The 13,348-nt window shown below is 40.0% G+C and overlaps 1 protein-coding gene across 6 annotated transcripts in view; it reads left to right on the top strand.

Annotated features, from left to right (window-relative positions):
• The window catches only part of ctif (CBP80/20-dependent translation initiation factor), a 126,153-nt gene that overhangs the window by 70,531 nt on the left and 42,274 nt on the right, over nucleotides 1-13,348 (top strand). For 5 of the 6 annotated variants that reach the window (XM_063011533.1, XM_063011531.1, XM_063011532.1 and 2 more), the window contains 4 exons: nucleotides 11,096-11,322; nucleotides 12,124-12,195; nucleotides 12,595-12,717; nucleotides 13,099-13,172. In XM_063011533.1, the coding sequence (XP_062867603.1) occupies nucleotides 11,140-11,322; nucleotides 12,124-12,195; nucleotides 12,595-12,717; nucleotides 13,099-13,172 (452 nt within the window). In that variant the 5' untranslated portion in view covers nucleotides 11,096-11,139. Of the gene's footprint in view, nucleotides 1-10,539; nucleotides 10,625-11,095; nucleotides 11,323-12,123; nucleotides 12,196-12,594; nucleotides 12,718-13,098; nucleotides 13,173-13,348 lie in introns of those variants that run through there. The other variant, XM_063011537.1, reaches the window with a different exon arrangement.

Consider the following 13,348-nt stretch of genomic DNA (forward strand, 5'->3'; position numbering starts at 1 on the left):
AGACTTACCAATATATTAGTAAATTAGAATAAATATCATCGCTGTAACTAATTAAGCTTATTGTATAGTGACTGACATAACATACATTTAAACAGCAGCATTTGACATTTTTCAAGCCCCACCTACTGCCAGGTTGCCACTGTTGGGCCCTTGAGCAAGGCCCTTAACCCTCAGTTGCTTAGATAATATACTGTCACAGTACTGTAAGTCGCTTTGGATAAACTGGACCAGTGACGAAAATGTATCTTACAGAGAAAGAACTCGGATCCCAAGAATCAAGGTGGCTTAATACATTTTTGCATGATTTATCAGTCGAAAGTCCAATTTAAATAATACCTGAGTTCATTTAGTTTTTCGTCTCTTTCTCGAGGAAAAATGTCATTTCCTTAGAGCTCTGATTTGAGTCTTTCTCCTATTAATTCATCCCGGTCGATGTGACCCCACACAGAAATTGACACCATTTTCACAGGATTAATATTATTGATATTTCTGAGACATTTCTGAGAAATGGAGTACTATATTTAATTGTTCCATCACATTTATTTTAACAGACTGGTGTGTGATTGAATTAAAGACAGATAATTTATCCTTATGCAGCAGATCCAGATCAGCTTTTCGCTCTTTGTGTCTATCCAATAATTCTTTTTATAGATGTTCCCCAACTTTGTTCTGTTGCCTCCTCAGCATGTTTGTCACAGTGTAAAGCTTTCTGTTGAGTTTGTTTCAAGCATTTGAGCAAAAAAACCCTCCACAAAACAGTAAAAACACCCAACTAATTTCTGATCAGTGCATATTTAGAAGAAACAGACAAAAATGTTGAAAACTTGTACAAGCTGATGCAAGTTCTGAGATCTAAACTTACACATTACTGTGTGTGCAAAACTACAGGCAGAAACCTGATCTGTCAGTGCAATTTGAAATCACTAACTGTTCAAACGTCCAGCATTTAGATTGTCATCGTTTATACAGTGAAATAGATAATAGAGAAAATCTTCAAACCCTGTTTCTGTTATCAAACATTCTACCATTATTATCACCTCTAGGCCTGTGTGTGATGTTTCCTATCGATTTTCCAGGCTCAGCACCCAATTTCTGTGATCAGGAATCAGTGTGTACTGTAGCGTGTCCTTCCTAATGACGTTTTTGGTTTGGCTTTGGTTAGAAAGTAGTATCCAATCTCTTTTCCTTCCTCTGGTTATTAATTTAATGTGATGTAATTTCCAGGACTTCCATGCAGCTTATAATTCAAAACAGCTTCACAGGGAGGTTACTCACCTTGCAGGTTTGCCATCAATGTAAAGAGAGACTAACAATCAAACACATACTCATAGACTGCAAAACACTACACTCAGAATGACTGATTTTTTTTAACGAAAACGAGATACGAAATGTGCTTAAATCTGCAGCACCAGGAAAAATAATGCATTTTTTAACATATTTAAATATAAAACATCTTTTATAATTTGTTTAAAATGACACAAAATGAAGAAACAACTTGAGTACCGCCGTGTAAATTACCCCAGTGTGTCGGTACGGCATTAAAAACTAATCAAACAAACAAACGAACCTTGCAGGTTAATGTCATGCGGAAAGACAAGCAGTGTTTCAGTCTGGTCCATTCTTGCTAGACCAGCACACTTTGTTTATATAGTGGAGCGAGTGCTGGTGAATTTATGTTTTAAATAGAGATGGGACGATCGATCGGCTACGAATCGGTATCGGCCGATTTTTAATCAAAATATGCTATCGGCGATCGGCGATATTTCCTAAAAGTAGCCGATCCGATCGTGTGATATATAAAGACCATGTTAAGTTAACAGCTCAGTGGATTGATCCAGACTTTGAGCTACGAAGCACCAACCATCACATCACCATTCATCAACAATCGTACAGAAACCACAGTGAAAGCTCTTACGATGTAATTTTGCTGATTGTAATATTTACTTTAAAAAGATAATTCAACCCGGTCACATCTGAGTGGATTCTATCAGCACGTTATATAAACTCCTGGTTCACTTTGGTAAATCGTAAGCGGTTCTTACTTGTGATGTAGATGAGAACAGAAAACGTTACAGAGCCAATCAGAGGCAAAAGTTTATTAATTACCAAATTCGTTAGTTCAGGATCATCTGCTGAACTTTTAGAAAACGTTTAGCTCCTTAGACGGAACGAGTCTGACTCGGTTACAGATCTGTGGTAATAGCAGTTTAATGAAGCTTTTTAATGTAAGAGAGTCACACAAAATGTTGTGTAGTAGCTGGTGTTTATTTAAAACCACGACATTTAATTAATAACAGTAAACACGGAGAGAGAACTGAGAAGAGAAACTTACGCTTCACATAAAAACGAATCAACTCATGAATCAATGAATCACTTATAATAATAATAATAATAATAATACATTTTATTTATATAGCGCTTTTCAAGATACTCAAAGACGCTTTACATAAGACAAATAATCAAAACAAATACGTACATACACCATACAAATCATAGTACAAAATCAAAATAGTACATCAACATCAAGAATAATTAAGATAAAAACAAAGAGAGCAGCATAAGACAGTTCATTAAAAATTAGCTAAATTATGAGAGAGAACAACAAATATAGAACAATTTCTTAAAATTAGACAGAAGCAGGACAGATTTTCATGCAATCAGGAAACTGAAAACTTTACAAGTTTTAGGATCTAGGACTTCACATTTCTGTCGTGATCTAAGTATAAAAACTATTAAAAAGAATAGCAAAAATAAAAGCATTTATTTTGTGTTGTTACAAGTTAAATGCCACTCTGAATAGATGAGTTTTGAGAAGTGACTTGAATTTGGACAGGTCAGGACAATCTCGTAGGTGTTTGGGGAGAGCATTCCATAAAGATGGAGCAGCTATGGAAAAGGCCCTGTCACCCCAGGTCCGGTGCTTGGTCCTAGAGGGTATGGACAGTAGGTTAGCCTCAGAAGAGCGAAGGCTACGGGAGGGAATGTGCTGATGGAGCAGGTCGGTGAGGTAGGATGGGGCCTGATTATGGAGAGCTTTGTGAGTGAATAGAAGAATTTTGAATTGAATGCGTTGAGCAACGGGAAGCCAATGAAGTTTTTGTAGAACAGGTGTAATATGATCACGGGAGCGAGTATGAGTAAGGAGGCGAGCAGCTGAATTCTGGATATACTGAAGTTTTTTTAGGATTTTGTTAGATGTACCATAAAGGATGCTATTGCAATAATCAATTCTGGATGTAATAAAAGCATGAATCAAGGTTTCGGCGGCAGAAAAGGAGAGTGATGGACGTAGACGTGCTATGTTTTTTAGATGAAAGAAAGCAGTTTTGGTGATGTGATTTACATGGCGGTCAAAAGAGAGGTTGCTATCAAAAATTACACCAAGATTTCGGATGTTAGAAGACGGAGACAAAGTGTCATTATCAATGGTAATTTGAAAATTTTTTGTGGTTTTTGCCAGGGTTGTAGGACCTACGATGATCATATCTGATTTTTCACAGTTTAATTTGAGGAAATTAGCTTTCATCCACAATTTCATTTCAGTGATGCAATTTGTCAGAGTGGAGTGAAGTTCAGTATTAATGGATTTGGAGGAGATGTAAAGCTGAATATCATCAGCATAGCAGTGGAAATGTAAACCATGCCGACGTATGATGTCACCAAGGGGGAGCATATAAAGAATAAACAAAAGGGGACCTAACACTGAGCCTTGGGGAACGCCTTGGGACAGTGGGGCAATGGCAGAACTACAATTGTTGATATTAACAAACTGTTGTCTGTTTACGAGATATGACCTTAACCACAAAAGGGCAGTACCAGTGATGTTGACAGAGGATTCAAGGCGGGACAGAAGAATGGAGTGATTAATGGTGTCAAAAGCTGCAGTAAGATCAAGGAGGACGAGAATATTAATTTGTCCAGAGTCTGAGGAAAGAAGAAGGTCATTTGTGACTTTGAGGAGGGCTGACTCAGTGCTGTGCTGGGGGCGGAAACCAGACTGAAATGATTCAAATAGATTATTGGAATTTAGGTGATCTTTGAGCTGTGAGGCAACAACACGTTCCAGTATTTTCGACAGAAATGGAAGATTGGAAATGGGCCGAAAGTTACTCATAATGTTAGAGTCAAGTCCAGGTTTTTTAAGTATGGGAGTAACAGCAGCCAATTTGAGTGATTGAGGGACTGAGCCAGAACTAAGAGAGGAATTGATTATCTCTGTGATAAGTGATGAGATAACTGGAAAACAACCCTTAACAAGTTTTGATGGAGCAGGATCCAAAACACAAGTGGAGCTTCGCATCCCTGTTAAGATCTCAGATAGGTCCAAATGAGACACAGGTGAGAACTGAGACAGAGGCTGGGTAATAAATTGAGATGAGATAGGTGGAGAAACAGAGATGACAGGGGAAACTGTCAGAAAATTGTGGATATTCTCAACTTTTGTTTGAAAAAATGAGAGGTAAGAGTTACACTTGTCAACTGTAAAGGAATTGGTAGTATTGTCAACTGGTTTGAGAAGTTTATTTATTGTGGAAAAGAGAGTCTTAGGATTTGTTGATCCAGCATGTATGAGTTCGGAATAGTAAGTGGATCGGGCTGCCGTAAGAGCGTCTTTGTAATGTTGAAGATAATCAGAATAAATCTGATAATGTACTGTTAGACCGGTTTTCTTATAAAGTCTTTCAAGCTGGCGTTTACGGGATTTCATTTGGTGAAGCTCAATTGTGTACCATGGTGCGGAATGACTAAATGAAACAAATTTGGTTCTCAAAGGAGCCAGCTCATCAAGACATGAGGCGAGTATGTCATTATAGTAATCGACAAGGTCAGATGAATTACTAGACAGTACAGGACAGACAGACATCTTTTTAACAAGAGAATCTGAGAAAGCAGAGGGAGAGATATATTGAAGATTCCTGAAGGATATTTTACGTTTAGCTCTAGTGATGGGCTTAGTGACCTCAATGTCCATGATGATTGTCAAATGATCAGAGACAGTAAGGTCATGGCTGGACGGCTGATGAACTAGGACACCAGTAGAGCAGACAAGGTCAAGAGTATGACCTTTTTTATGAGTTGGAAAATGTATATGTTGTGTGAAATTAAAACACTGTAACAATTCCAAAAATTCCCTGGCAAATTTACAGTTGTTGTCATCAATATGGATGTTAAAATCACCCATAAGCAGTACAGAGGATGAGAGGGCACTAAGCTGGGTTAAAAAATCTGAAAAATCAGAGAGAAAGGAAGCGTTTGGCTTTGGCGGACGATAAACTACAGCAGTGACCAGAGGAGTAGGCCCTGACAACTTGAAAGCCAGGTGTTCAAAAGAAAGAGCAGCAGGAAAAGACAAAGTGGTTATTTTAATATCATCCCTATAGACTGCAGCAACACCACCACCTCGCCCTTCCATACGAGGTTCATCAATATACGAGTATCCCATTGGCGTGGTCTGATTTAACATAAAATAATCCAAGGGTTTATGCCAAGTTTCAGTGAGACAGAAAAAGTCTAGTTCACTGTCAGATATAAATTCACTGAGTACAGTACTTTTTGTGTTGAGTGAACGAACATTAAGCAATGCCATTTTCAAGTGGTATTGTTGTGTAGTTGGCTGTGAGGAACGAGGAAGAGAACGGAGATTTGCTAAGTCCACTCCGCGTTTCCCATCCCACTCCGTGGACAGCGTTGTCATGGAGACTACACCGCTACTGGTGTGCAAGGCAGCAGCGCTCTGATGACTTATAGCGATACTGTGAACAAAGCGTCTCTTCTAAAGGCACAAACACACACGCGCGCGCTGCTCCGGTTTATCTTTACTGTGAGGCTCTTTTTAAGTTTATTTACTGCTAATCCCCCCCCCCCCCGATCGGAATCGGCTATCGGCCGATGTCCCTGAAAGGAGATCGGAATCGGTGCCAAAAACCCCGATCGGTCCATCTCTAGTTTTAAACAATTAATTTAGTTCAAAATGTTATAATCATGATTATTAGGCCCTGCGTACTGGGATTATTACACATTTTCTGGACATATTCAACATTTAAAGCAATGATTTTGCACTGAACTTGTGGAACACTCCTGTAATTGATATGGATTGGTTGGTATTGGGTAGCGGTTTAACTGCTGAGCTGCTCTGAAACGTGAGAACCCAGACGATTAGAGGTTATGGTCTATTAATCTGTGTCGAGCTTTGTGGCTGTAGCGTGAGAACATTTCTCATCGGGCTTCATCAGAAATCCTCCACAGACGTGCACTATATCGCCAAAAGTATTTAGACACTCAGCCATGAGCTTTCAAAAACAAACGGTATTAAAATAGAGCGACCTTTAGGCGACCTTTTCAGCTATAACCGCAGCCACTCTTCTGAGAAGGCTTCTCACAAGACTCTGAAGTATGCCTGTGGGAATCTTTGCTTATTTAGTCAAAAGAGCATTTGTATGGCTGGGCACTGATGTTGGCCAAGAAGTCTCAGTAGATATTCCGGTTCATTCCAGCGCCGTTCATTGAAGCTCTGTGCAGGCCGCTGGAGTTTAATGAATGTCTTTATAGAGCTCGCTTTGTGCACGGAGGCACAGTCATCGATTCATTACACCTGTTATTTTAGCTAAAACACATACATTTAAAAATTAGAAGAGGTGTCACAACACATTTGTCCATGTAGTAATAGATAGACATCAGGCTGCGATTCAGAACGTCTTATATAAACCGTGTCCTGTATTACAGGAGAGTTAAAAGGTTTCATGAACGCAACCTTCACTAGTCTGTACATTTCCATGTGCTGATTTGAACATGTGCTCCTGGGTTGGGTTTGTTGGGTGTTTTTAAGTTGTGGATTGTGTTTGTTAATTTGGAACTGGCACTGTACACACTTACACAGAAAAGAACCTGACAAGCCTCTCAATGGCATTCCAAACCCTGAGTGAACACCATGCGCGTGTGTGTGCATGTCTAACAATGCCTATAGTGAGTCTAATAATGCGCCAGTGTTCTGGTTTGTCTCGATATAAAGTCCACAAATATTTGAACCTGTGTGGATTCTGTTTGTGTCGTTTTTTTTGTTTTAAGAAGTTCTGTCATCCGTGTGAAATGGATCCTGAAGTACAGTATGTTTGAGAGGACCAATACAAACTTTATCTATCATACACTATATGGCCAAAAGTATGTGGACACCAGACTTTAAGTTGGTTGGCTATAAAACCATGTACTTACGTATGCAGACTTTTTGCAGCTATAACAAATTATATTTAGCATGTTTGGTTAGTGCTTGTGATACTGTAATACTGGTGCTAAACTGGTTCTGTTCATTTTGCTGTTCTACATTATTGCCACAGTGACTAAGTGGGTAGCACTATCGCCTCACAGCAAGAAGGTCCTGGGTTTGATCTACTGGTAGGGCGGTCCGGGTCCTTTCTGTGTGGAGTTTGCATGTTCTCCCTGTGTCCGTGTGAGTTTCCTGCGGGTGCTCCGGTTTCCTCTCACAATCCAAAGACGTTCAAGTGAGGTGAACTGGAGACACAAAATTGTCCATGACTGTGTTCGATATGACCTCGTGACCTGATGAATCTTGTGTAATGAGTAAATAAGTCATGAATGTACCCAAAGTGTAAAACATGACGTTAAAATCCTAATAAATTAATAAACAAACAAACTACATTATTGCCACACTCACTATGTATTGTCAATACTAAACTATATGATGTGTTTTATATTTCACTGGGCCGCTTCAAGCGTTTCAGTTATTGGTTAAAAGAAATTAGTAGAATTCGCATCCCTAGTATGTACAGCTTTTTAAGACATTTAATTCCTCCTATGTATTTTCCCTGATGTAACTGTAAGCAATATTTCCTAGTAAATAGAACATGCAGAAAAAGGATCAGAGTTTGTAAAGACGTCCTGTTTTGGCCTGCATGTTTTTGTGCATTTTTTTTACAGTTGTTCTTTTAAAAAGCACATGATAAATTCTTTGAATACTTGAGCCGGCGTGCTGCACGTGTAGTCTTGTCGCTGGAACCTGTCTGCTTTTAGATCAACAGATATATGTTTCTTGTGGACAAACAGAAAATTAGCATTTAACCAACTGAATGAGAAGTGATTAAACATTAGAAAACAATGACTTATTAAATCATTCATATTATTAATATGTTGTCGATTACGGTGAAGACGCTGTCTAACACATCAGTACAACATTTTCTGAAGACTCTTCAGCCACTGAGGCTGGTGGCTTGTAGTGACCTGATACATTACAAAGCCCCTTTATTTTGCGTTTCCTTTTCATTTCTCATGCGTCTGTTTGATCTATTCTGATGATGATTGAGGAATTTCTGCATTTGCATTCTTGCTCAGCTGGAGTGAAGCTTGAGGTTAATAGAGTTGAAGTGGAATCTCACTGCTCGAGGTTCAGTGAGTAATAATGAAGTGTATAATGCAGGTCTCCTTACCAAGCAGCTCTTATGTATGTGCTGGGTTTTGAGTATGTTAAATAGAGCAGAGGAAGTTGCTTTACTGATAGATTGCACTTACATTTCATTTTTTTCAGCAGTGTGTGTGGCAGTTTGTACAGACAGACAGACAGACAGACAGAAAGAAAGAATTATAGATATTTACATTTTCAGCATTTAGCAGACGCTTTTATCCAAAGCGACTTACACAATGAGCGGAACACGATGAGCAATTGAGGGTTAAGGGCCTTGCTCAGGGACCCAACAGTGGCAACTTGGTGGTGGCGGGGCTTGAACCGGCAACCTTCTGTTTACTAGTCCAGTACCTTAACCACTGAGCTATCACTAGATAGATAGATAGATAGATAGATAGATAGATAGATAGATAGATAGATAGACAGACAGAATTATAGATAGATAGATAGATAGATAGATAGATAGATAGATAGATAGATAGATGTGTAGTGTAGCGAATGTACAATATGCATATATACAATATACAGTATTCAAAATAGTGCATAATAATAATAAGAAAAGTAGTGTATCTATTCTTATAAACTATATATATATATAAATATAAGTGTAAATTTACAAATAAAGGTATTGTCATAGGTATAAATATATACAATATACAATATCAGTTATAGGTATAAGTATAAACAATGGGAGCAACAATATACATTGTTTTGTGTTTATATAGGGATAAATATTAAATGTAAAAGATTTAACCTAGTGCACACCACCAGCTCACTACAGCGAACACGATTTGCAGTCCAGGCATGATTTATTCTGGGGTAGGTACCCACATTTCCTCATGATCAGATTTGGTTTGTGTCTACGACAAGTGCTCAGCTCACTTCGTCTAGTTGCTGATCGTTTATCAGGCCATCAATAGAAAGGATCTGCAACCAGTCATGTAGTGAGCACTGCAAATAGGAGTGCAAAAAAATGCCCAAATGGGTGTAGGAGTGTATCGTATGGTGCATCGTAGAGTAAACAGAATACTACTGTACTACATGGTATATATAATTTTTACCTTACAGCCCTTGGTTTAATATCTTCATATCTTTTGAATTAAAGTAAAGTAACCAGCAGGTGACATGACGCTGGTGTCCATTATTGAACTGACGCCTCTCTGCAGAATGCCATTGTTGCATTTAGCATGGACCTGATTTCCACGCTCAACAGGGTGTGTGGTCTCTTTGTTGGTACAGCTGTTTAAAATTCAGGGGACAAACGGGACAGTCTGACCATGTGGCTACGTCTACAGCACGTGAAGGATAGAACATGCACCCAGACTGCCACATCCACACTTCCTGGCTATCTTTAGCAGCCAACGAGCGACCGAAGATCTGTCTAAAGGACGAGAGTGCTTCTGCTTCTTGTTAGTGCTGATTAATTAACTAAATCAGGATTTACGTTTGCGTTTTTGGCATTTAGCAGACACGTTTATCCAAAGCGACTTACAGGCCCAACAGTGGCAATCTGGCAAAGGTGGGGCTTGAATGGGCAACCTTTTGATTACTAGTCCAGTACTTTAATGGCTAGGCTACCGCTGCCCAGATTTGCTTGCTTTTTCCCCCCGTTTCTCAAGTTTTTGTTTCCGCTCTGGATTTTTAGCCTGGTTTTCCAGATCCTCAGTAACTGAGTTTTCGTCTGATTTGCAGCTAGTCGCTTTACCTGTTTTTGCTTGGTTTAAACCCAGATATTAGAAGCAGCCGATAAGAGAGACAGAATATAAGAAGCAGGACAGGGTGCATGTATCATTTCCAGCATAAAATGTTGGACAAGTTGTGTAACGTGACGTGCAGAAGGCTCAAGAGGATTACGTTACCTTCTGAACCGGCTTCAAAAGTGTTGGGGCATTAAAAGAAAGCAATTGTGTGATGTATCTTAACACATGCTTTGGCCAGGGCCGCACACGCTGCCAAAACTGTAGAACTGTTTTCAGTCGTGGTGTAGCACAAACACAGCAGAAGCTGTAGGACATTTCCACCACGCTGGTCTATAAAAGGTTGGGGTTATGTAACCAGGGGATCTGAATACAGCAGCATGGTTAGATAATCACATTAAGCACACTGTTTATACCAATCCTCTTTAACCGCTCCAGACCCGAGGAGAAACACACAGGAGATTAAAGTCACTCCTCTCTCGCTTCCTGAAGAAAAGAAAGAGGATGAACTGAGGTAACGTGTAAGAGAAATGAACTCTACACATGTGTAACTGTATTGTTTAGCCAGTCTTTTGACTTAAAGTGAAAAACACCTTCACATTTTGTTTTCTAGACCTGCTTGTATTTGTTGTTTTTTTTACATTTTGTTTATTGTCTGATGAGATTAAATTGAATGTGAAAACCCTAAGGCAGATCTTGCTTCTTTTATCCACTGGTTCTATTCATTAAAGCTGTAGCTAATCAAGATAATGCATCTGCATCCTCCTACTAATTGTGCTCAGAGACTCAGAGTTGGTTAAACCGGGTCGCTCGGGTAGCACAGCAGTCTAACATGCCAGCCCGTCACCGTTCTTCACTGCTGCAGCAAATGCGGCCTCTGCTGGCTGGATGAGAGTGAGAGGCGCGCATGATTGATCCCTGTGTTATGAGACATTACCTTTATTAACAAATCCTCACCTTCTTCTCCCCCCATCCCCTCCCACAGCCCCACCCAGTTCTGATTTCCTCTGCCACAGTGGGTCGGGTGCCATGGAGAGCTCGTCGGTGGCATCGGCGTCATCAGAGGCGGGCAGCGCGCGCTCACAGGAGATCGAGGAGCTGGAGCGGTTCATCGACAGCTACGTTCTGGAATATCAGGTGCAGGGACTCCTGAGTGAGAAGAACGAGAACGAGAACAACAGCACAGACAAGTTCCAGTCCAACCTCTCCCAGGTTTGTTCAACCACAACCTACAGACGATTCTACAGACGGTCATATAGCCATGTGATGTCAGCTGCTTTATGTTCAGTTTAACTTTAATGTACACGATGGATTTAAATCATTTCTGCATCAATTTGTTTCATTTATTCATTGCCTGTTTTACCACTGATTTATCCTGGTCAGGGTTGTGGTGGGTCTGACTCACTGGGCGAAAGGCAGGACACACCCCAGACAGGCTGCCAGGCCATCACAGGGCACACACACACACTTAGGGAAGATTTTAGTAGCTCCAGTTTACCTGACTGGAAACTCACACAGACACAGGGAGAACATGCAAACCTCACACAGAAAGAACCCTGGCCCTTCTTGCTGTAGGACCACAGTGCTACCCATTGCACCACCACGTCACCCCATTTAACAATTTGTTATAACAAAAAAACAAAACCAAATGTTGGTTTCCAGTCCCAGTGGTGCCACCATCTCAGCCAGCCAAGTGCAGCCAAGTGCAGCGTGTAACTGAGTGTGTTCATGTGTCCTATTAATGAAAACAAAAACATATTAGAGCTTTTATTGTTATTACTGCACTTTATACATCTCTTAATTACATTTTGAATTGTGTTTGATTTTTTTAAATAAATATTTTGATATGCAATGATTGGTTATGTTGTATAAGCTAAACTCTGCCTGTCCAGATTCTTTCTAAATGCACGCTACGCTTTCCCAATTCATTTCCCTCCATTCTCCTTCAGGCATCATTTCAACCATGTCATCAATTCCTTGTCTAAACGTCTTTTTTTCCTCACTCGCCTTTAGTGGACAGAGGAGTACAGTGACAAGATAGACGTGAGCTGGCCGTCCTCACAGGACAGAGGATCGTTTAAAGTGGTAAGTTAGCTCGTGCTGTTCACGCCACGCAGCCAAAAGTGGCTAACATGATCAAATCAATCAACCGATTTTTGATCATGTTTTCGTAGAAGAGTCAGCATGTGTTGATGATGTTCGTGCATCCTCACTAGCTTCTGCACTGAAGTTTCCTTTCTATGGTTGATGTCTGACTTTGTGGTAAACGCTTGTTTTTAGAGAACAATCTGTGATCAGTTTTGTGCTAAGATAGCTGTTTCTGATCCTGGTTGCTTTTAGTAGCTTATTATTTCACTTAAACAGCTTTGTCGATTTAGAAAGAACAAACCCACTGTTTAAATGAAGATGTGCCACCACTGGCTTGGTCGGTCTGCCTGCCTGTACGGGACTGAAATGATTGAGGTTTACTCTTTATCTCTTTAGGATGAGTGGGAGCACAGCAGTAATGGCAGTACAGGTTCCAGACCGAGTTCAGGCTCACGGCCTGGGTCTGGTTCTAGGTCAGGCAGCCACGGTCGCAACAACCAGTTCTGTGCACCATCTAAGGTACGAAACACCAACACACACGCACACAGTTTAGCGTAGCTGAACGACTTACTGTAGACTCAGCTTTATTGTCATCCAAAGCATGTACATGATTAGAACGAGATGCAGTTACTCAGGTCTCGGTGTGTGTAACATAATAAAATATGAATAACAAATAACTATGTTAAGTATAAAATAAAACTTAAGACTGGAAGAAATAACTAAGATAAGGTATTTTAAATATTTACATTTACATTCACAAGTATTGCACAAGAACTACAGCAGCTTTATGTGGATCTAAAGTGCATGATCATGAAAATGAGCATTTATATACTGTATATATTTTTCAAAATATAGCATTTATTTACTGTAGCATCTTTTATTTCCCTTGATCATTTGTAGAACGGAAACAGGGACGGCTCGTTTGACATACTGGGCACGGACATATGGGCCGCCAACACAATGGACTCCTACGGGTAAGATAACTCCACTCTCCTGTTCCAGTACTGACAGCTGCTGGATCAACGCCTTCACATTTGACTTCATTCTGCCAGCATATTAAAAACAATATTTAAATTCCTTGTGCGCTGAGCTCTCTGTGGTTCTTCTCACTGTTTTCCAAGCAAAAAGTAAACAGAGGTCATGTGGAAGA

This window comes from Trichomycterus rosablanca, chromosome 16, assembly GCF_030014385.1.
Source record: "Trichomycterus rosablanca isolate fTriRos1 chromosome 16, fTriRos1.hap1, whole genome shotgun sequence".
NCBI lineage: Eukaryota > Metazoa > Chordata > Actinopteri > Siluriformes > Trichomycteridae > Trichomycterus > Trichomycterus rosablanca.